At 66.5% G+C, this 23,258-nt stretch overlaps 1 protein-coding gene across 2 annotated transcripts; it reads right to left on the bottom strand.

The window, feature by feature from the left end:
* Window positions 1-105: 105 nt before the first annotated feature.
* Window positions 106-22,164, bottom strand: RARA (retinoic acid receptor alpha). 2 transcript variants are annotated; one of them, XM_079328057.1, is made up of 9 exons: window positions 22,019-22,164; window positions 15,152-15,439; window positions 4,177-4,325; window positions 3,940-4,081; window positions 2,894-3,054; window positions 2,632-2,808; window positions 2,347-2,551; window positions 2,053-2,211; window positions 106-548 (listed from the first exon to the last, which is right to left on the bottom strand). In XM_079328057.1, exons 2-9 carry the CDS (start codon window positions 15,327-15,329, stop codon window positions 337-339), a joined length of 1,383 nt encoding a protein of 460 aa, XP_079184183.1. In that variant the 5' UTR covers window positions 15,330-15,439; window positions 22,019-22,164; the 3' UTR covers window positions 106-336. The 2 variants fall into 2 exon arrangements, with proteins under 2 accessions (XP_079184183.1, XP_079184184.1); XM_079328058.1 differs by lacking the exons at window positions 15,152-15,439; window positions 22,019-22,164 and adding an exon at window positions 9,143-9,419 and having other exon boundaries at window positions 107-548.
* Between the last annotated feature and the right edge of the window lie 1,094 nt (window positions 22,165-23,258).

Genomic DNA, 23,258 nt, shown 5'->3' with positions numbered 1-23,258 from the left:
ATATACTTTGCTTTCTTTTCTCTTTTAAATGACTCTGCTTCCTCGGCGTGCGGGGCTGGCCGGGCCCCCCCCCGCGGACGGCCGGGGCGGGGTTGGGGGGGGGGCGTGGCTCGGTGGTCGCGATCCCGTGGGTGCTGGTGCTGGTGGGGCCGGGGGCGTCCCCGAGGTCCCCGCGCCCCTGAAATGTGACTCAACCAAGGCGCTGGGACCGGGGCCGGGGTTCCCCGCGGGGCGGGGGGGCTGCCGAGGAGTCCGCCCCGGGGTGGGGGCTGCAGCCGGGCCGGGCCGGGGTCTCCCCCCGTGCCGGGCTCTGTCCTGGTGCGCGCCGGGCGCGGGTCACGGCGAGTGCGTGGCCGGGCTGCTGCGGTTGGAGCTGGGAGAAAGGCTGGGGCTGCAGCTGCCCGGGGGGGGGCCCAGGCTGCCCCCGCGGGGGCCGCCCCCCTGCCCCCCCAGCGTGTCCATGCCCTCCGAGTTCTCCAGCATCTCCTGGATGAGCGGCGGCATCGAGCCCGGGATCTCCATCTTCAGCGTGATCACCCGCTCGGCGCCTGTGGGAGGGGCAGGGTCAGCGGGGGGATGCCACAAGTTGGCACTGCCAGAAACTGGCACCCTGAAAGTGGCGCCCAAAAAATCCCGAAATGGCACACTAAAACTGGCACCCAAAAAATGGTACCCAAAACATCCCGAAATGGCACCACCAAAATGACACACTAAAACTGGCACCCAAAAAAATGGCACCCAAAAATCCAAAAATGGCACCACCAAAATGGCACACTAAAACTGGCACCCAAAAAAACCCAAAATGGCACCATCAATATGGCACACACTAAAACTGGCACACAAAAAATGGCACACAAAAAAAATCCCAAAATGGCACTACCAAAATGACACACTAAAACTGGCACCCAAAAAAACCCAAAATGGCACCATCAAAATGGCACACACTAAAACTGGCACCCAAAAAATGGCACCCAAAAAAACCCAAAATGGCACCATCAAAATGGCACACACTAAAACTGGCACCCAAAAAATGGCACCCAAAACATCACAAAATGGCACCACCAAAATGGCACACTAAAACTGGCACCCAAAAAATGGCACACCAAAAATCCAAAACTGGCACACAAAAAATGACACACTAAAACTGGCACCCAAAAAATGGAACACCAAAAATCCAAAAATGGCATCACCAAAATGGCACACTAAAACTGGCACCCAAAAAAATGGCACCCAAAACATCCCAAAATGGCACCACCACAATGGCACACTAAAACTGGCACCCAAAAAAACCCAAAATGGCACACACTAAAACTGGCACACAAAAAATGGCACACAAAAAAAATCCCAAAATGGCACTACCACAATGGCATACTAAAACTGGCATCTAAAAAAACCCCAAAATGGCGCCTGTGGGAGGGGCAGAGTCAGTGGGGTGATGCCACAAGTTGGCACTGCCAGAAAGGCACCCTGAAAGTGGCACCCCCCAAACTGCACCCAAAAAAACCCAAAACGGCACTACCACAATGGCACACTAAAACTGGCACCCAAAAAACCCCAAAATGGCACCATCAAAATGGCACACACTAAAACTGACACCCAAAAAACCCCAAAACGGCACTACCACAATGGCACACTAAAACTGGCACCCAAAACAGCACCCAAAAAGGCACACTAAAACTGGCACCCCCAAAACAACCCAAAATGGCACCACCAAAATGGCACACTAAAACTGGCACCCAAAAAATCCCAAAATGGCACACTAAAACCAGCACCACCAAAATGGCACCCCCAAAACCATTACCCCCAAAATGGCACCCAAAAAAGCGACACTGCCAAAACAGCACCCTGAAAGCATCACCCTCAAACTGACACCCCCAGCTTTGCTTCTCCCTGGGCACTGAGGACAAGGGACATGGTCACATCCTCAGCATCCCTGGAAGATGCAGTGCTGGGTGTGTCCTGTTCTTCATCCCCTCTGGAGGATGCTGAGTGACTGGATCCCCCAGTGTCCCCTGGACACTCCCTCAGGACCCAAAGGCGCAGGAGCCTCACCCTTGGCGCTGATGCTGCGCAGGTCTGTGATCTTCATGAGCATCTTGGGGAACATGTGGGGCTTGTTGGGCCTCCTCTTCCTCACGTAGATCTTCAGTGCCTCCAGCAGTGGCTCCTGCAGCTTGTCCACCTTGTCAGGCTGCTCCAGGTCCTGGCGGTCTGGGGAGGAGGCACACAGTGGTTGGGGGAGGGGAGGACAGCACATCCCCTTTACCATGCTGTGGGTTCCCAGCTCCCACCACTTGGGCATCATTTGGGGTGTCCTTGCTCAGCCAGCAGGGACAGGGCACCCACCTCCGCAGATGAGGCAGATGGCACTGAGCAGCCCTGTCTCAGCATCGTCCATCTCCAGCGGCAGCAGCTGGTTGGCGAAGGCGAAGACCAGGTCGGTGAGGGGCCCGAACCCCGCGTTGTGCATCTGCGTGCGGTTCAGCGTCAGCCCGTCCGAGAAGGTCATGGTGTCCTGCTCCGGCGTGTAGCGCGTGCAGATCCGCAGGATCTGGGGGGGCAGAGGGCGGGGGGGGGCTCAGCCTGCTGTCCCCTCCCTGTCCCTGTCCCCGTGCCCGTCCCCCTGCTCACCAGGATGTCGAGGCAGGCGGCTTTGAGGAGGGTGATCTGGTCGGCGATGGTGAGCGTGGTGAAGCCGGGGAGCTGCTTGGCGAACTCCACCGTCTTGATGATGCACTTGGTGGACAACTCGCTGAACTTGTCCCACAGGTCGATGTCCAGGGACACGCGCTGCTCCGAGCTGTTGTTCTGTGGTGGGAGGTGGGGGATGAGGACATGAGGGGGTGCCACTCTTGCCAGCCCCCCAAGACCCCCGGGACCCCTCGATACTCACCGTAGTGTATTTGCCGAGCTGGCAGAGCGCGGGGAAGGTCTCCTGGTGGGCTTTGCGCACCTTCTCGATGAGCTCCTCCACCTCAGGTGTGATGATGTAGCTCTCCGAGCACTCCGGCTTGGGCACGTCCTTCTTCTTCTTGTTCCGGTCATTGCGGACGGCTGCAGGAATGGCAGGGTCAGTGTCACCTCACCTGGACCCAGTGTCACCTCACCTGGCCCCAGAGCCACCCAGCCCCTGCCCCACCACGCTCTGCCCCTCAGGACAAGATGGGACTCGCCACCAGCAATGGGCTCAGCGATAATGCAAAGCTCCCAGGAGGCCATCAGCCCCACAGAATCCTTTAAACAACCTCCAAGTCATTAGGAGCAATTAGACCCTGCACCTCTGGGGAGTCCACACTCCTCACCAAGGGGATGGTGCTCTGCAAAGCCAACACATCAGAGAGGGACCCCAGGGACAGAGAGTGGCAGCCGAGCCACTGTGCTGGGTGAGGGGCACAGGAGGGACCCTGGGGGTGGCAGCTGGGAAGGGGGGGAGCAGCTGGGAAGAGCCCCAGCCCTGCAGGGATCAGCCTCTATGGGCTAAGAGTGCCAGAACCCCTCTTAGGTGCAGGGTGAGCCCCTGGGATGCTGAACCCCTCTGGCAGTTCCTGGGCCCCCAGGCTCTGCCAGCTCCTCCCAGGGGTCCCAGGGGTTGGCAGATGGGGCAGGGCTCAGGGAGGCAGCTGTGCCTCAGCAGCCCTATCCCCCTGGCACCCACCGCGGGGGCACAGCCGGGCACCATGACAACTGCCAGCAGAGCAGGGAGGCCTCTCAGCATCATTTATCTCTGACATTATCAATCACAGGTTGCCAGGGCAACTGCCAGGCTGTGACACAATCCCAGGGGGTCCCCATCCCCCCGGGCCTTGCTGGGCACACACTGGGGGCTGCTGGGATGGCCCATCACACCCAGAGCCCCCTGACCAGGACAGCAGGCTGCGTGTTCCCATCTCACCCCTGCTCTTCACCCCTCTCCCCATCCCCATTCCCATCCCCACTCACACTCCTTGGACATTCCGACTTCGAAGCACTTCTGGAGCCGGCAGTACTGGCACCGGTTGCGCGTCACCTTGTTGATGATGCAGTTCTTGTCCCGGTGGCACGTGTACACCATGTTCTTCTGGATGCTGCGGCGGAAGAAGCCCTGGGGACCCCGCACGGCCCGGTCAGCGCCTGGCACGGGGACCCCCAGCACCCCCAGCACCCCAGGGAGCCGTGGGGCAGGGTGGCAGTGCTCACCTTGCAGCCCTCGCAGGCACTGACCCCATAGTGGTACCCCGAGGATTTGTCCTGGCACACAAAGCAGGGCTTGTAGATGCGGGGCAGGGGTGGGGGCGACGGGGGGCTGGGCACGATCTCCTCCGAGCTGGTGCTCTGCGTCTCCACGGCTGTGGGGGAGAGGTGGCACTCAGGGCATGCAGCCCCCCAGGTAGAGACCCCCCCCCCATCCTGCACCCCACTGCTGCTCCCCAATTCCAGGGGTCCCGGCAGCCCCAGCCCTGGCGCCAGGTCGAGCGGGGCCAGCGGGGAGAGGACGCGTGCTGGGAAGATGCAACGTGACATTTCCAGGTCACAGAGACGATGTGGAATTCAGGCAGACAAAAAAAAAAAAAAGGAAAAAAAACCAAAAAAAGCAAAGAAAAGGGCTGGAATCCCAGGAGCCCCCAGCCCAGGCAGCACTGCCAGTGGATGGGGGGATGGAGAGTGCAGGACCAGCCTGGGAGGGCCAGTGCCACACAGTCACTCACACGTGTGGGGATGTGTACAGTGTGACACCTGTATGTACAGAGTGACACCCACATGTACAGTGTGACCCCGTATATACAGAGTGACCCCCACAGCCCGAGGGCCACCCACTACCAAAGCATGGCCCCCCAGGAGGGGACAGGCACAGTGGCACCCAGCTGGCACCCCGAGGTCCCCCAGTGGAGGACACCCCCAAGGGCAGCATTGCTTTGTCCCCATAACAAGCAGACCAAGGTTCTGACAGCACAGGAGACACAACCAGTACCCCTGCACCCCAAAACCTCATGGAACACGCTTGTTCTCCTCCTGTACCCCAAAACCTCGAGGTATGTGCCTCTTGCACCCCAGAAACACCCCTGCCCCCCAGCACCCTGAGGGAGGTGCCCAAGTTCCCCAAGCCAAGCCTTGGCCCCTGCCCTAGCACAGCCCGGGTAGGGGGAGGGGGTTCAGTAAAGTTGGGGTGCACCCCTGAAGCTGGGGTGGCTCAGCACAGTTGGGTGCATTCCTGGCATGCAGGACAGGGGGGTTCAGCACGGTCAGGATGCTCCCCTGGAGCTGGGGAGGGGCTCAGCACAGTCGGGGTGCACCCCGGCGTGGGGCGCAGCCAGGCAGGGGTTAAGCGCTCCCCGGCTGCTCCGGGATGTTTGCGAATGTTTTTCTGCAGCGGAGCCAAGCGAACCAGTCAAACAGGATATTAAAGGCCAGGCCCGGCGGGGGAGCCCGCCCCCCCCCCCCCCCCCGCCGGCCCCTGCACCCCAAAAAGGGCCCCACGGCCGCCGGAGTCCCCCCGGGGCCGGGGAGCTGCGGGGACCCCCGGCCGGCGACACCCAGCCCGGAGAAGGGGCTCCGGTAGAGTGGGGGGCTCTGGGGAGCGAGGAGTGGGGGTCCCCAGCCCGGCAGTGCCACGGGCCCCTCCCCAAAGGCCACGGGATGGGACCGGGGAGGGGACAACAGGACAAAGCCACCCCCGACGCTTGTCCCCAGGCGCCAACGGGGACGGGGAATGCGCGGGGTGTGACAGGAGCGAGCGGGGCAGGGTGAGGAGTACGTGGGGTGGGATTTGAGGTCACGGAAATGAGAGTGTGGGGTGGGATACGAGTATGTGGGGTGGGATACGAGTGTGCGGGGCACAAGGGGAATGCGTGAGGTGGGATGTGAGCGCACGGAGGTGGTCGTGCGGGGTGGGATATGTGAGTGTGTGGGGCACCGGGGGAGTGTGCAAGGTAGGGTATGAGCGTGCGAGGTGGGATATGAGCGTGTGCGCTGGGCTGGGAGGGGGCAGGGAGGGATGTGAGTGTGCAAGGTGGGATCCAAGGCTGCGAGGTGGGACGTGGGCGTGCAGGGTGGGACAGGAGGGTGCGGGTGGGACACGGGCGCGGGGGCGAGCGCCGGGCAGAGCTCCCAGGCTGAATAAATCACCGCTGCCACTCGAGGGAGCGGAGCCATTAAAGTGACTGAGCGAACGTCGTCTATAATTTATCGCCTCTTTTATATAATTTAAGAACTTCCTCGTGGAGAGCTGCACTCACAAAACGCGGATTTGACAAGATTTTGATGTGCTGGATGCGGAGGGGGGAGGGGACCCGGCTCCCTCCGCGTCCCTGCGCTGGCAGAGCTGCGCCAGCGCCCCGGGAATCCCCTGCCACCCCCGCCACCAGCGGTGCCACCGAGGAGGGGACACGGGCACAAGGCACAGCCACCAGCCTGGCCAGCTCCCCAGCATGGCAGCATCAGGCCTGGGTGCCCCTCGAGCCCCTGGGGGGCACGGGGAGGGCACAGAGCAGCACCCAAAGGTGCCGAGTAGGGCAGGATGGGTGCCAACCTCCCCTGCTGGAACAGGGCTGGGTGACGGGGGGCAGCTGGAGACACGGCGGACCCCAATGCCCGGGCTCATCCCGCCCCCCAGCCCCCTCAGCAGGGGGGACCCCGCTGTCCCCCCCGGCCGAGGCAGCGCAGCCCGGCTCCAGCTGCAGACCAGATGCTGCGGCTCCGCCAGATCCCGGGTGAACGCTGAACGCGCCGCCCCCCGCCCGCGGCCCCGCCGGCTGCTTCCTGCCCGCGCCGGGGGACCCCGGGGCACCCCGACACCAGCACCCCCGCCCTGGCGTGGGAAATGGCCTGCGGGGACACCCCGTGTGCCAGTGCCCGGCGGGGACACCGGCCTCCGCGCCGCCACCACCCCGCCGTGGCTGCGGGACAGACCCGGGCCGGAGGAGCGGGAGGATGAGGATGGGGGGACTTGGGGGAAGGGGGGGGAGCCCACTCGGGGGTCGCATACGGGGTTACGGGGGTCCCCGCAGCCCGGTGCGGTGGCAGTGCCGTGCCAGGGGTCACAGTCCCCCACAGGAGGGTGGAAGCCCACCCAGGGCTTCCCTGCGGATGAGAATCCCACGTGCCCCGAATTCCTGTGCCTCTGCAGGAGAAGGGGGAGGGAAGGAGAGAAGAGGGTGCCGGGAACCCTGAGCTGTTCAGGTGCCATCGGCCATGGCGCTCAACCCACCGGGCACCGCCTGGTCCCCACGGGACATCCTGCCCGGGACCCGGTGTCTGCCCCCTGCCAGCACCAGAGCCTGGCGTCCCCAAAACCCCGACACACCCATCTGTGACCCGCAGCTTACAAAAGGCCATGTGAGGCCAGCCTGTGCCCAGCGGGAGGGTGCCACACACAATCCAACCCCACGTAGCCCCCTCGCACCCCCACACCAGTCCAAAAACCCCCAACAGCACACGGCTCCGCAGGGGCAGGGGGCTCCCACTGTTTTGGTGGGCTCCTACAAGATTTTCTACCACCCTCAAGGAGCTGCCTCGTGCCTCTGTTTCCCCAGGGCGGCAGCCCCGGTCCTCTCTGGGGGTGTGGGTGGGCTCCCCGTGCCCCCCGAGCAGCTCTGGCTCCTATGCCAGCGCAACACGCCCCGCCGGGCAGGGCAGAGCCACGCTGGGCTAGCAGCCAGCGCCGCGGGGCCAGCGGGCACAGCCGCAGCTGGTTCTGAGGAAACTGAGGCACAGCACGGCTGCCCTGACACCGTGAGCCCTGCCCGGGCTGGCACCCCTCGGGCTGGGGACACACGGCACCTCGAGTGACGTCGGGAGCGGGGCACAGAGCCAGGGAGTCCCGCCAGCGCCCGCCGCCCACGCGCTCGCCAGGTCACGGTCACCACGACCAGAGCCCCGAGGTGCCCCAGCCAGGGCAGGGGACCCATGTCCACCCAGCGCTGCGGCCCGCGGGGAGGGGACTCCGGCCCCCGCAGGGCTGGGGGGCACAGAGAGGGGACAATGGTCCCCAGCTGCCCTGGTCAGGACAGTCAGAGCCCTGCACTAAGGGGTGGCACCCGGGACCCCCCTGCCCACCCTGTCTAGGCGGCAGCCCCCACCCCTCAGAGAGGCAGCGGAGCCCCCGCATGTCCCCAGCGCAGACAAAGGCCCCTCGGCCGCGCTCGGTGCCAGCGCAAAGGTCGAACGGCCCCGAGACAATGAGGGAAGAGAGACCGGGGGTCCCCGGCCACACACCCTTTGCACAGCGCCGGCCGGGCACCCCGCCATGGATCCCCGCCCTTAGCGGGGTGAAAGTCCCACGGAACCCGGCAGGACTTTCCCTGGGCTGTTGTGGTGGCCTCTGGGTGCCAGGACACCGGCTGCCCACAGCGGGGGCACGGGACTCCTCCGGCCGCCCCCCAAACCTCACTCATCCCCCACACCGTGGGCACAAACCACAGCAGGGCTCCACATCCCCGTGGGGGAGCAGCTCCCAGGCTGGCAGCACTAAGCGTGCGCTGCCCGTGTGCCCCGCTGCCCATCCCGGCACGGCGGTGTCCTCACGCCCTCCGTGACCCCCCCGCACAGCGCATGGGCACGGGGGGACACCGGGCCGTGACCCCTACAGGGACACAGGGCAGGGTCCCGCCAGCGCGAAGAGGATTGGCCCGGCCGCACATCCACACCCAGAACCCCCCGGCCCAGGGGGACCCCCCGATCCGCGGCAGGGTGGGGGCCCAGGCTGGGGCTCCCCCGCGCCTGGGCAGCAGCGGCGGCTCCGTCTGTAGTTAATTGGATTTTCCCGGAGCCTTTATCAGGAGAGAGCGAAATTCCCGGTGGAGCCGGCTCTGCCCGGACCCCGCTGCGGGAAGGGGGGGGCGAGAGGCGACCCCCCCTGCCCCCTTTCACCGAGCTCAGCCCCGAGGTCCCGACTGCCCCCGAAATAGAGCAGGGGGTGTTTAAAAAGCCGGTGGCTTCTGCGCATGGAGCGGGTGGGGAGGAGGCTGAGGGGGCTGAGCCCCGCACTCTTCCAGGACCAGCACTCAGCTCAGCCCCCCGCCCACGGCCAAGGCCCCCGCACCGAGCACCGCACCCCGCACCCATCCCCGCACCCCCCCCCCACACCCGCCCGGGTTTCGGGGCCGCTCTCCCCGGCCCGATGCGACGGAGGCGGGGGCCCGTCCGCCCCCGGTGCGCAGGTACCTACAGCGGCCGGAGCTGCTCCACGGCGGGGGGCGGCGGGGGGGGCAGCCCCGGGGGCCCGGCCCGTAGAAATCCATGCGGAGGAAGGGGCCGGGGGGCAGCCCCGCCACCGCCGCGCCCTCGTACATAGCCCCGGGGCGGCGGGGGCGGCTCCCCCGGCCGGGGCGGCCCCGGGCGGTCAGTGCCCCCCCCCGCGCCCCCGGGGCGCCCCGCGCCGCGCTGCCATCGCCCCGCGGAGCGGCCCCGCCGCTCGCTCCGCGCCCGAGCGGCGGGAGGAGGAGGAGGAGGAGAAGGAGGAGGAGGAAGAGGAGGAGGAGGAGGCGGGGGGAGGGGAGGAAGGCGCAGCCCCGCCGGCTCTGCGGCTTCGCCAGCCCCGGTCCCTCCCGGCACCCGCCGCCTCCCCGCTTAACCCGCTCCGCGCCGCAGCCGCACGCGGGGGGACACGGACACGGGGCACGGACACGCGGGGGGGGGCGCACGGACACACAGGAGAGAAATGGATACGCGGGGGTCTCACGGACACAGGACACGGACAAGCACATGCGGGAAGGGGGACACGGACACCGAGAGGGACACAGACATGCAGGGGGGTAACAGACGTGGTAGGACACATGAGGTGACACGGACACGCGGTGGAGAAATGGACACACGGAGAGGGCACGGACACGCGGGGGCAAAGGGACACGCAGGGGAACACAGACATGTGGACGGACGCGGACACGCGGGGGCAGCGCCACGCGGGAGCGAAATGGGGAGGGGCTCAAGGCGGGGCTGGGGAGCCCGGGGACTGCCCGGCGGAGATGACGGGGGGCCCTGGGGGTCCCGGGGGGGTCCCGGGGGCTGCCCGGCGGCCGCGGCTCATTTGCCTAATGGCATGCGGGTGAACTGCGGGTGAACCCGCGGGAAGGGCTCACCTCGGCCTGACCCTCGGCCCCCATGTGCACGTGTGTTCATGCATGTTCCCAGTGCATGAGGTATGTGCATCCCTGCTGCAGCGGGGCCTGTGTGCTCCCAGCACACAGACACATGGAGAGGTGCATGTGCCTGTGCAGGGCAGCCTGTGTGCACACACGTGTGTGCATTCGTCCTGCACACACACAGACATGTGTGACACCCACCGTGTCCCACCGAGCACGGGAGCAGCTGAGAATGTGAGCACACGTGTGTGTGCACAGCCCACTGTATCTGTGTGTGTGTACACGTGTGCTGGCCTGTCACCCCTGCAGGGCACAGAACCATGTGCCACCACACCATCCTTACACACAAGCCCGTGCTGGAGCTGACACTGCAAACCCGGGGTCCCCGAGTGGTGACAGCGCTGCCAGCACAGAGCGGGGACGGTCACACGCCAAGGACAGGCCCTGGGGGTGCCACTTCCCACCACAGCAGTGATCTCCCAGCTGCACAGCGGGCACACCACGGCATCCACACTGCCCTGGCTCCACGCTGCTCTAGCCCAGGGGTGCCCTTGGAGGGAGAGGAGCTCAGCTGACCCCCCAGTTGGGCCTTGCCATGGGCAGGAGGAGCACACACATGTGCACAGCTGGACATGCATGGGAGGATGCAGGCACTGCCGCACACATCTGCATGTCCGTGTGTGTGTGGCTGTGTGTGTGTGGCTGTCACTGTGTGTGTGCGTGCATGTGGCTGTCCTGTGTGCATGTGTGGCTGTGCACAGGTGTGGCTGTATGTGTGTGGCTGTGCATGTGTAGCTGTCTACATGTCTGGCTGTCTCTGTGTGTGTGGCTGTACACACATGTGCATGTCTGTGTGTGGCTGTGCACATGTGTAGCTGTATATATGTGGCTGTACATGTGTGCACGTCCATGTGTGGATGTGCACGTGTGGCTGTACATGTGTGGCTGTGCACACATGTGGCTGTCTCTGGGTGTGTGGCTGTACATGTGTGCCTGTCTCTGTGTGGCTGTCTCTCTGTGAGTGTCCGTGTGTGACTGTACATGTGTGGCTGTGCACACATGTGGCTGTCTCTGTGTGGCTGTACATGTGTGCCTGTCTCTGTGTGGCTGTACATGTGTGTGGCTGTACATGTGTGCCTGTCTCTGTGTGGCTGTACATGTGTGGCTGTCTCTGGGTGTGTGCCTGCCTCTGTGTGGCTGTACATGTGTGTGGTTGTACATGTGTGGCTGTACATGTGTGTGGCTGTACATGTGTGGCTGTCTCTGGGTGCAAGGCAGTGCACATGTGTGGCTGTACATGTGTGTCCCTGTCTCTGTGTGGCTGTACATGTGTGGCTGTCTCTGGGTGTGTGCCTGTCTCTGTGTGGCTGTACATGTGTGTGGTTGTACATGTGTGCCTGTTTCTGTGTGGCTGTACATGTGTGTGGTTGTACATGTGTGGCTGTACATGTGTGTGGCTGTACATGTGTGGCTGTCTCTGGGTGCAAGGCAGTGCACATGTGTGGCTGTACATGTGTGTCCCTGTCTCTGTGTGGCTGTACATGTGTGGCTGTCTCTGGGTGTGTGCCTGTCTCTGTGTGGCTGTACATGTGTGTGGTTGTACATGTGTGCCTGTCTCTGTGTGGCTGTCTCTGGGTGTGTGCCTGTCTCTGTGTGGCTGTACATGTGTGTGGTTGTACATGTGTGCCTGTCTCTGTGTGGCTGTACATGTGTGTCCCTGTCTCTGTGTGGCTGTACATGTGTCCCTGTCTCTGTGTGGCTGTACATGTGTGCCTGTCTCTGTGTGCGTGGCCCTGCACGCGTGTGCGTGTCCGTGTGTTCGTGCGGGGCTGCGCAGCGCGGCAGCGCCTGTTTAAATAATAATGGCAAGTCGGGGCTTTGCTTAGCCAGCAGGTTTCGAACAAAAGCCCAGCGCTGCTCCAACTTCCTGCAGCGAACATGACAAATGTCTGCTCTGACTCATTTACCAGCGCTGGAAAGAATGTGGCTGCGATGGAGGGGACGGAGGGGACGGCGCAGGGGACGCGGGCGGTGGCACCGCGCGGCCAGGCCATGCCGGAGGCCGCCCCGACGGGCAGCGCTTCCCATCCCGCATCGCTTCCTGCACCGCTTCCCACATCCCTTCCCGTCCCGCATCCCCTCCCGTCCCGCGTCGGCGGCAACAGGAAGAAAAAGAGATTAAAACAAAACAAAACAAAACAAAAAAAACCCAACAAAACCTTAATTCCAGAGCCAAGAGGAACTGGGCGAGGGGACACCCCGCACGCAATCCCACAGTGTGAGGGGGGACAGGGACACCCCGCCCTGAGCCACATCCCACCAGCAGCCTGGGGACACGAAAACGGCGCTTCGAGCAGCACCCCCAGCTCCGCATCCTCCCGGCCCCGCTCCCTGAGCGATGCTCCGGGGGAATAGAGATGCCTCCAAAAGGCTGATGGAAACCCAACCCTACAGCCCACGGGGATCCCATGGAGGACCCCCCCCCGTGCCCGGAGAGGATGGCTTTGGGATCACAGGGTCACAGTCGCCACGGACAGGGATGTCCCACACAAACCCCTCCAGCCCAGCGCGGGGTGCTGGCCGCAGCCCTTCCCCCACCGCCGCGCCGGCACCTCGGGGCCCCGCAGCCCCCACCCCCCCCGGGCCCCGCAGCCCCCCTCTCGCCCGCCCACTTCAAAAGACCCCATTTATCCCCTTCAGCCGCTTTTGAGCCCGGCGAATTCCCGGCTGGAACAGGCGGCTCCCCCCGGCCCCTGACAGTGATAGAGAACCTCCGCCTAATGGGCTTTCCCAGGCTGGGGGCCCAGCGCCTCATCAATCTTCCCCGGGCAGGGATGGGGGGGCCGGGGGGGTCCCCAGCACCGCACCCCGCGGGGCTCCCCGGCCACTGCCCTGAGCGGGGCCCCCCGGCCCCGCCGCCCCCCCTCGGCCCCCGGCCTGCAGGGAGCACGTTTTGCTCATTAATTTTTAAAAATTAATTAATTACGGGGCGCTGCGGGGGAGCGGCTGCGGCGCGAGGAAACCGGAGCCAGCGGGTAGGGTGACAGGCCAGCCCGGGCGCGGGGCCCCCTGTCCCGGCAGCCCGGAGCGGGGCCGGGGGGGCTGGGCTGGGGTCCCGCTGCCTGCAGCCAGGCCTGGGAACCAGGGCAAGGGAGGGTCTGGGGGGGGGGGCTGCACAGGGAACCCCTCACGGACCCCCGAGACACGGCACGGGCCAGAACTGGGCAAGGGGAGGGGACTTGCAGGGACAGCCAGGCGCCACGGAGCCCCCAGGGATGGGGATGAGGGCACAGGCACAAGGCAGCGCTGCCATACGCGCCAACACGCGTGAACACACCTGGCACAGGGACACGGCACTGCTCTGCATGTGTCACCAACACAGAGGGCACTGACACACACACACACACACGTGACACACGTGTGCATGCTCCACACAGCCTCAGCTGTGCACACGCAGGGACTCTCTCACACACACACATGTGACACACGTGACACAAGCGTGCACACCCTGCCAGCCCCAGGTGTGAACACACAGCTGTGCACACACACACCAGCACTGCCAGCAGCACACGGTGCCATGGACACACAGACATCTCACAAGGGCACACGTGTACATCCATCATGGGAGCACATACGTGCCCGTATGCAGATCCCCATCCCAGCACCCACAGACCCACTGGACTGCCCAGTCCAATCCCAAATCCCAGGAGGGGCATCTGCACCTCCAGTAGGGCCAAGCCCAATCAGCCCTGGGGCCGTGCAGCTGTAGCACATCTGGTGAGGGCTGGACACATGGTGAGGAGGGGGTGGCAGCACCAGGCCCCCCGCAGGCGGAACACAGACACCAGCACCTCCCTGCAGCAGGACACCACGGGACACCACAGTATAGCAGGACCTACCCTAACAGGCTGTGGGGATGCTACAGGGGGGGCAGCAAGGGTGCCCCCACCTTCTGCATCCTTCAGGTATCCAGCAGGGAAGGCCCAGGGGAAACTGAGGCACGATTCAGCAGTCGGCCACTCACCCCAGGATACCCTCCAGCCATGCCCATGGCCCTGTCCTCAGTGTCAGGGAAGGGGGGGACACAGGCGTGCCCCCCAGCCTGTTCCCACACGCCCGGAATGGCCCCAGAGCCAGCGCGGGGGAGTGGCCCCACCCGCCGACACCCAGTCGCTGAACTGGTCCCACTGGGTCCCACCGCCGCCGGGGCGGCTCCGGCGGGGGACAGCACCCAGGGCCGGCCCTGCCCGGACCTGCACCAGCCCCCGGGGCCAAGGACGGGCCGGGGGGGCCCCGCCACACCCCGACCCATGGGGTTCTCCCCGGCAGCGGGCGCCGCAGGGCACTCATGTTGCAGGGAACAGGCACGGGCACCCAGCACTGCGGGGCCGGGGTGAGAAGAGGTCCAGCAGTCACCCCGTGGCATCCAAGACAGCATCCAGGGAAACTGAGGCACTGTGAGGGGTGCTGGTTGGGGGGCACCCCGGGTGGGAGCCCAGCTCCAGCGGCTCCCAGCTGCCGTCACGGCAGGCGGTGATTACTGGGGCCGTGATGGACGACCCTGTCACGGGGAAATGGAATCGGGAGCAGCCGCGATGATGATTGTCCTCATCGCCTTCATCGCCTCCCCCTCGGCGGCCCCGCCACCGGCGAACAAAGAGCCACCATGGGGACACAGCACCCACCAAACACGCTGGCAGCCAGGCTGGTCACAGTGAGGGACAGGGACACGCCGGCCAGGGCCCGTGGGCTGTTAATAACCAGCATATAAAACAGCCACTAACAAAAGCAAGTAATGACACAACCCCACCAGGCCACTGACCACTCCCTGCCTCAGTTTCCCTAGCAGCAACACTCACAGGGACACATGGGGAAAAGCACCCAGCACTTGCAATGCACATGGAATCCCCAAAATCAGCTCCTCACAGGTGTGGCTGGAAGCAGGGAGACTCTCCCTCACCAGTGCCACTGCCCCAGGGACACGTTATGGACCAGCCTGGGGATTGGCACCCACATCCCACACTGGGGACAGAGCCTGGCCCAGGGGCGTCCCCACCCATCCCCCCAGCACTGGGGGTCCCACTGGGGGTACTCACTGGCAGGTGATGGGGTGCTGTATCCACTGACGGGGAGCTGGTGCTGGATGCCGGCCAGGGTGCTGGGCGGAGAGAGCCCCCCCAGCATGTGTGGGAAGAAGAAGGCGTAGGGGGGCACGGGGTAGCCATTGAGGTGCCCCCCGCCCGGCGTGGGGCAGGAGCTGCTGTTGCTGGCCATGCTGGGGTCTCCGGTGCGGGGGGCTCTCAGGCGCGGGGTCCCGGGGGCGAGCAGAGCATGGGGCCCGCGGGTGCCCTGCTGCCGGGCTGTCCTCACAGCTGGCACTGGTCCTGTGGGGGAAGCAGAGAGGGGCATTAGCAGAGGGGATGGGACTACTGACCCCCACCATGTGGGGTCACCCACCATCCGTGCCTCAGTTTCCCCAGCCCCCCCAGGGCCACATCCCCTGCCGGCCCCAGGAGGGCGCAGCCGGCCGGGCCTGGGGCTCCGTGTGGGATTAACGCCGATCCCCCGATTAACGGCACCGGGACGGCGGCACCGGCAGGCGCAGCTCACTAATCCCAGCTTAGCTGAGTGGGGGGGACAGGGGGACGGTGTGGGGATGGTCTGGGGACACTGTGGCCCCATAGCACACCCCTTCCAGCCAAAGGCCACACCACGACCCCAAAGCTGCTCTGCCAGGCCAGGCATGAGAGATGGGGCACACAGCAGGGGTGATGGGGCAGCAGCCCCTGCCCCAGCCTGGGGGGTTGCAGGGCAGCTGGGGACAAGGAGGGGGGGACACGGGCACACCGGGGTCCCCTGAGGACAGCGGCTCTGCTCCAGGCTGGCTCTGCCGTCACGGCCACGCGCCCACTCCGGCTCCCCGCGCGGATCCCGAGGGGGCTCAGCCGCCCGGCCGCAGAGGGAGGGGGCTCAACACCGGGGGGCTCAGCAGGGCTGGGCCGTGCCCATCGTGACGCAGCCCCCGCCCCACGCCATGTGCCACGTGCCAGGCCGTGCCTGTGCCGGCAGCTCCCACGCCAGGCCGGTGGGCACGGACCCCTCGGGCCCGGCCAGTCGGGGGGCGGTGGGAAGGGGGGCGCGGGGCTTTCACAATCCCAGGCTGGCTGTTTATTTAAGTGCTGGCGCGGGGCCCGGCGGGGGCTGTTTATTTGCCGAGAGTGCTGGCTCCCGGCCCCGCGGAGGCGGAAAAGGATCCAGAGGAACAAGGCTGGGCCGCCCGGCAAGGCGCTGGGGAGGGGCCGGGATGGGCATGGCCCTGCCCGCCCCCCCAGAACTCAGCTGGGTGCACCCACTGGAGGCAGGACCCCCATTCTCTCGACTCACACCAGCACCCAGCGGGAAGCACCCATGGGGACACCTATGGCACTGTCACCCCTCAAGTGGGCACCCATCAGTGGCTGGGTGGGGGTCACATCCCCTCCAGCACAGGGGGGAATTCCCACAGGCATTGCCAGGGCATGGTGCTGGACACTGGCTCAGCATCAGACTGGGGACGGCCCTTGCGTGGGGTCCACACATGGCACTGCAGAGACCCCAGTGGTGCAGGGGGCTGCCCATGGCCCCCCCGGCCAGGCCATGGCCCCCGAGTTGTGCTGGCCAGGGGGAGCCAGGGGAGGGAGGCGCGGGAAGAACTGTTTATGTTTGCCGGTGCCAAGTGCTTGCCGGGCACCGCGCCAGCCGTGCCGGGGCCCAATTACTCAACCCGCTCAGGCCCCCCCCGAGGGCCAGGGACCGAGCGAGGCCAGCGCCGCCGGGCTGGTCACCGTGCACCCCAGTGACCCCCCTTCCCAACGCTCCACATGGCCAGCAGTGGGTCTGGGGAGCATGGCCAGCCTTGCTCCTGTGGGTTCTGGTGGGCAGGAGGAGCTGCTGCCCAAAGGAGCTCCCCTGGGACCGTGTGCTGCCACAGCCCCCACCAACAGCTGCTCTGCAACTAGGGGGTTGTGGGCATCCCAAATGGGGGTCCTGGGTGTCCCAAATGGGGGTCCTGGGTGTCCCAAATGGGGTCCTGGGTGTTCTGACAGAGATGCATTCCCAGAGCCCCCCAGGTCAGCGGTGTGGGGCCAGGGGTGGTGCAGCCCCTCAGCAGGGCCCATGCTCACCCGCCCCAACGCCTTTTCCTCCAGTCCCCGCAGGAGCTGGACGAGGCCCGGAGCTTCCTGGAATCCAGAGCCTCGTTCCAGCCCCGTGGAAAACGTTGCTGCAGGGCCCGGGCCAAATCCAGCCACGAGGAACCTCCCACCCAGGCTGGGGGTGGCCCCCGGGAGCGGATGGACAGACGCACGGACACGCAGATCAGACTATTCCCAGTGCCAGCAGCAGTGGGGCTGGTTGGGGACATAATTTGGGAGGCCATGGCTGGTGGGGGGACACAGCTGGGGTGTGACACGGCTGCCCAAGCCACCATCCCACTTGACCCCAAAAAGAGCACAAAGCTCTCTGCAAAAATGTGTACACACCCAGACATGCAGACAGCATGGGCACAGTCCCCCAAAAAATCACTTCCAAAAAGGCACGTCCCAGTGTGACCCCCCCAGGCTGGGTTCAGTGCCCATAGCCACCTCCACCACAGAGCAACCAATATCCCACCAGAATAGCCACACCACAACACCCCCTCCCCAGTGACCACCCCAGCCAGCTACACCTCCAGCCCACCCTGACACCCCCCAAAACCCCCCAGTGCAGGCAGCTCCCCAGCCCCGGACCGTGTCACACCCCCAAACCCAGCTGTGCTTCCTGTCGGGGCACACGGCGATGGCAGCACCAGCGCCCGGATGTGACACGCCGGTGAGCGGGGGCACCGCCCTTGCACCCCCGGCTCGGGGGGCCAGTGGGGGGCCAGCGGGGGGCCAGCGGGCCCGGGGGTGCCTGGGGGTGCCTGGCAGGGCAGCGGGCAGTGACCCAGCCCTTCCTGTCACGCCGGCGGGCACCGTGCTCCAGGCCACAGCTTCCCCTTGCCACTCTCGATTCCCAGGCAGACAGGTTTCAGTTCAGTCCTGGCCCAGTTGTCACAGCCCCTGTCACCCTAAACTCTCTCACCCTGCTTCCCTGCAACCCTAGAGTCTCTCACCCCATTGACGCATCACCCCATTGACTAATGACCCCACTGACCTGCCACCCCAAGCTGCCATCTGCCTGCTGTCCCTGCTGCCATCGCAGGGTTCGCCACCGCAGCATCCTGCACTCCCCCGAATCTGGCAGCGGCTGCTGCGTACGTCCCCCACCCACCCTCATCAGAACAGGCAATGGGGACCCTCCCGGTGCCAGGCTGCCCCCACGGTGGGAGGGCAGAGCGGGGTTGCCGTGCTGGGGTGCGGGGGCACAGGATGGCAGCCTCGGGGCAGGGCAGGAAGCGCCTGTGGAGCCGCTGTGGTTGCAGCCTGCGGTTTCCTCGCTGGCAGCAGAGCCAGCCCGGGGTGGCCTCGCACGCGAGGCCAAGTGCCTGGCTGCCCCCCGCTGCCCCCCGCCACCACCGGCCCCTCCGGGCCCCCCCGGGCGAGCCAGCACTGAGCAGGGGTGATGAGGTGCCCCTCTGGCAGGGCTGCTGAGAGAGACCCTCTCCCCGTATCCCCCGAGCTCTCCACGGTGAGTCACCGTCACGTTTCTCACGTCCCCGGGCAGGCGTGAATCATGCCCAGCCTGCGGCACGGCCGGAGCCAGCGGCACACACTCGGCCAGGCGGCGTGTGCTGCCGGAGTTGGGGCTGCTGGGAACAGGAATCTGAGGATGCTGAGGCCAGCGCAGACCCCAGGACCTACATCCTACTCCCCAGGGCCAGCAGCCCACCCAGGGGCTTGCTCAGCCCCACCACAGATCCCTGGGCAGGAGTGGTGTTCCTGCATCCCAACACCAACTGCAAGATACGCCGAGCCACCACCGTTCCCCCAGCACAGACACAGGGAAGGGGACACCACACTGGCCATGGGGACACTGTGCTGGCAGGGATGGTGTCCATTGAGGCACATAGGCACCCCAGGGAGTCACTGCTGGCCCTGCAGTGTGGGGTCTCCACCCCGGCACCCCACATCTCGCTGCCGCCAGGAGCCACAAACTGAAATTCCACCTGTTGCGGCCGGGCCGACTCCGGTTACGCCGGGAACGCGCCGCTCCGGTTACACGTCCCGCACCCAGCACCAGACACGCCATTCTTCTGCGGGAACAGGTGCCCTGGCCCCCGCCACGGCCCCTGGGATGGCCACAGCTGTGCCACATCACCACCAGCACCGCTCCGGCCTGGCTGCACCGTGGGTGTCTTGAGAGCAGCAGGCCAGTCCCAAAGGTCCAGCATGACCTGCTGCCCTCACAGCACCCTGGGGACACACCCCACACCCACCACTGCCTGCCAAGGAGGGGACATCCCCAGGTACACATCCCCACCCTGTATCCCAACCCTCAGGATGAAAGCAGGCGCACGGCTCACGGTCGCAGAGCGCCCCATCCCAGTTCATCCCAGTTCCCCAGGGGCTCCCGGGATGCAGGGGGATGGTGGCCCGGCAGCCACTCGCAGCAGTCCCGGTTGTTTTTAGCCGAGGCTGCGGCGGCAGCCGGCGCCCTGGGAATGGCGTGCCGGGAACAGCGCGGCCCCAGACAGCCCTCGCTGGCTCGGCGACAGCCGGCAGACAAGTGCAGCTGGCACGGGGCCGCTCGGGACACGGCGCGGGGGGACACGGCGGGCAGGCGGCTGCGCGACACCCCCGGGCACCGGGATTTGGTGGCACGGTGCCCCCAGCCTGGGCAGGCTCCCGGGAGCACAGACCTGATGTACCTGGGGGGGCCAAACCGCTCGGTGCCGCAGCCACCGCGACCCACCGCATCGCGCCCGGGCTGGCTGCGGGCGGGCAGGCAGCCGGGTGCCGCTGCCACGTCCCCTTGCCATGTCCCTTGTCACTGCCTGGCAGCCGGGGCTCAGCGGGGACAGCGGAGGCCACGGCGGGCGCACGCGGCCCCTCGCCGGGCCCTGCCACGAGCCACCCCCCGCTAAGCTGCCTCCAGCCGCAGGGAGATTAACCCATTTTCCGTAATCAGCACATGTGTCACCGCAGATATGATCGCACCCCCCGCACCCGCTGCGGCCCCCCCGGGGCTGGCGCTGCCAGGGGGCCCTGCGGCACAGGGGTGCCCCATGCCATGGGGCACCTTGAGGCTCCAGGCACGCACTGCAGGGAAGTCACGGTTCCCCCAGCTCTGACGTGCAGCAGCAGCGCCCCAAAAAGGGCTGGGGGGAACACCAGAGCTCAGCCACCCCTCTTCATGGCAGCACTGACATCGGCGCTGGACATTGCCAGGGCAGCTCCAGGCTCAGGGCACTGTGGCTCAGGGCACACGCGGCCAAATGTGGCACGTTGTCACACCAGAACCTCCTGGATATAAATAGATCTGGAGCGGCGGGATGGTGAATCCCAGCGCCGCAGGGCAGGCGGTGGCGGTGGCACAGCCGTCCCCAGGCTCCGCGGCCGCGACGCTGCTCCTGCCACAGGGACCAAGCGCGGGGACACGGAGGATGTGCGAGGACAGCTGGGTGAAGCCAGGCGTCCCTGTGGGATGGAGCAGCCACAGGCATCAGGCAGTGCCGGATGAGGCAAAGGGCACTGCCCGGCTCCTGCCATCCCACTGTCGGTGGCCGTGTCACCTGGGAGGACCGCGAGCAATGGGCAAAGGGGGCAGACACCCACCGTATGACCCACGGGCATCCCTGGTGTGAGCACCCACAGGAGCAGGCGCATCCTCGAGACGCAGCAAGGTCACCCCCAAGGGCAGGGTGGGGGCCCACCGGTGACATATGGCCCGGGAGCAGTGGCCGCGGGGCCGCTAAGCCACCGAGCCGTCACCCGCTAATCCCGGCGCGGGGACGCGGCGGGTGCCGCACCCGCAGCCACCAGCCGGTGCCTGCCCGGCTCCCCGGGACGGGGGGACCGGCTTGGGGAACCCCCTCATCCCTGCCAGCGCCCACCGCGCTGCGGGGCGGCCCCTGCCACCAACGAGGTCAAAGGTCAGAGGCACAGATTTGGGGGATAGAGGCACAGATTTGTCTCCGCACCGGCCCGCCCCAGCCTGGGGTGCTGCTCCCGGTCCCCGGGGGATCCCCGCTCTGCCGGGGTCGAGCACCCGGGGGACAGCACCCCCCACCCGCCCACCCCCGCCCAGAGCCCGCGGGGGCTCCGCCGCCCCCGGCCCGGCCCCGGGCAGCTGCTGCGGGAGGGAGGCGGCGGCCGCTGGTCCCTTCCCCGGCCCCGCCGCCCCCCGCCCGGCTCCCCCGGGCCCCCCCCGCCCGCCGCCGCCCTGTCAGCCGCGCAGAGCGATGGCTTCCTCCGCCCGCCGGCCAGGAAACGGCGCAGACGCCGCTCCCGCCCCCCGGCCCCCGGCCCCCGCCGCCCCCCGCGCTCCCGTCCCCGCTCCCCCGCCGGGCCCCGGCCCCGCCGCACCCCGAAAAGGGGAAGCGGCCCCGGTCCCCCCCCCTCCCGCCGCCGTGGGGGGAATGTGGCTGCGCGCACCGGCGGCCCGGGGGAGCCCGGTAATCCCGGGGAGGTATCCCCAGCACCGCGCTGTGTGGCGGTGGTCCGGTCCCCGGTGGGGTATGGAGGCTACCGGAGCCTCCCCGGAGCTCCGTCCCGGAGTGGGGGGGCAGCGCAGCCGCTCGGGAGCGCCCAGGCGGTCGGTACCGGGAGAGGGAACTCCAGCACCCCCAAGCCCAGTGTAGGAGGCAGAGGCCAAAGCCGCGATTCCGAAGCCGCTGCGGCTCCGGTGCTCCCGGCAGCCGCAGCCCGGCGGAGTCCCTCCCCCGCTGCGGGAACCCCGGGATCACCCGTTACCGGAGGGGGATCCCCAGAGGCGGTACCCGAGCCGCAGCAAGACCCTCCTTCCCAACCCCGCTCCCACGGATAGATCCAGAGACCCCTCATTACCTGCTCACGGAGACTCCAACACCGAAATCCTTAAACCCGGGGAGTTCCCGGTGGTGGCTGCATGGCGGCGGCACCGGGAAGGAGCGGGGGGAAGGGGGGGGGGGTTCGCCCCGGCTTAGAGGGGTGAGGGAGGGGTGGGGTGGGGGTTCCCGGGGGGGTTCACCGAGCGGCGGCCGCGGCCATTGCGAGTCATGTGCTCGCGGGGAAACTTTACCCGGGGCTGGGCCGGGCGGGGCGGCGGCGGCAGCGGCGGCGGCGGCGGCGGAGGGCGGGGGGAAGCGGGATGGGGCCACGCCCCTGGACCGGTGACCACGCCCCCGCTCCGCCCCACCGGCCAATGGGGCTCGGGCGGGGGCGGGGCGGGGGCGGGGCGAGCGCTGCTTTGTAACTCTTTGAAGTCTCCAGAAAGCGGAAGGGGAGAAAGTGGGTGCGCGCGCCGCGCCGGGGGATGGGGGGGCTCTTAAAGGGGCCGCGCACCGCAACCTTGGTGCCCCTCTTACCCTTCTTCCCCCCACTCTCACAGGAGGAGGTGCTCCAATGCCCCCCCAGCCCCCTTCCCTCTTTTCTGCCTCTGGATACCCTCACCCACCCACCGGGTGGGGGACTGGGGCACACATAAGGGAAAACATGGAGTGGGTGTTCCGGGGTGCAGGGAAGAGATGGGAACACACTGGGGGGAAGAGAGGAGAGGAATGGGGAGTCCCTGAGCTGCGCCTCCAGGCTCAGAGGGGAAGGGCTGGGGGCACCTGTGGCATCCTGCAGCTACAGAATGCCTGTTCCCAGGGGGATTCCCTGCTCTGTCTGTCTGTCCCCGGAGAAAGGCTGATCCTAGAAGGGGATGGCAATGGAGACATGGACACCCAGCCACATTCTGAGGGAAAAAGGGCACCCAAGGCCATGCACCCAGCAGCACAGCCCAGACCCTGTGGCACCAGGGCTGGGAAGGCAGTGGGGCAGGGAATACACACGTGTGAGGAGTGTAGGCAGCCTCAGCACGTGCCCCAGGGGGAATCACACTGGTCCCCCACTGCCCAGGACCCCTGGGTGCCTGTCAGGATCCCACAGTGCCCACGCAGGAGGGTGGCGCTGCCCACCAGGCCACTCAGCACATCCCCGTGCCTCAGTTTCCCCCATGTGCTCACCAGAACGAGCTTGGACACCCTGGCCAGACATGGGCAGCCAGACCCCGGAGCAGCCCCTGGCCCCCTCCCCGCACACCGGGGCCCAGGCGCCGGCATGT

Source organism: Erithacus rubecula (assembly GCF_903797595.1).
Source record: "Erithacus rubecula genome assembly, chromosome: 27".
Taxonomy (NCBI): domain Eukaryota; kingdom Metazoa; phylum Chordata; class Aves; order Passeriformes; family Muscicapidae; genus Erithacus; species Erithacus rubecula.
This window is presented reverse-complemented; position numbering and strand designations above follow the sequence as displayed.

What these genes read in the sequence shown, in the direction of transcription:
- RARA (XM_079328057.1), bottom strand. Translation starts at nt 15,329, where the DNA reads ATGGCCAGCAACAGCAGCTCCTGCCCCACGCCGGGCGGGGGGCACCTC. An exon ending in CAGCACCCCATCACCTGCCA is followed by an intron (nt 4,326 to 15,151) that starts GTGAGTACCCCC and finishes TCTCCCCCACAG; the next exon opens with CCGTGGAGACGCAGAGCACC. An exon ending in GCGCAGCATCAGCGCCAAGG is followed by an intron (nt 549 to 2,052) that starts GTGAGGCTCCTG and finishes CCCCTCCCACAG; the next exon opens with GCGCCGAGCGGGTGATCACG.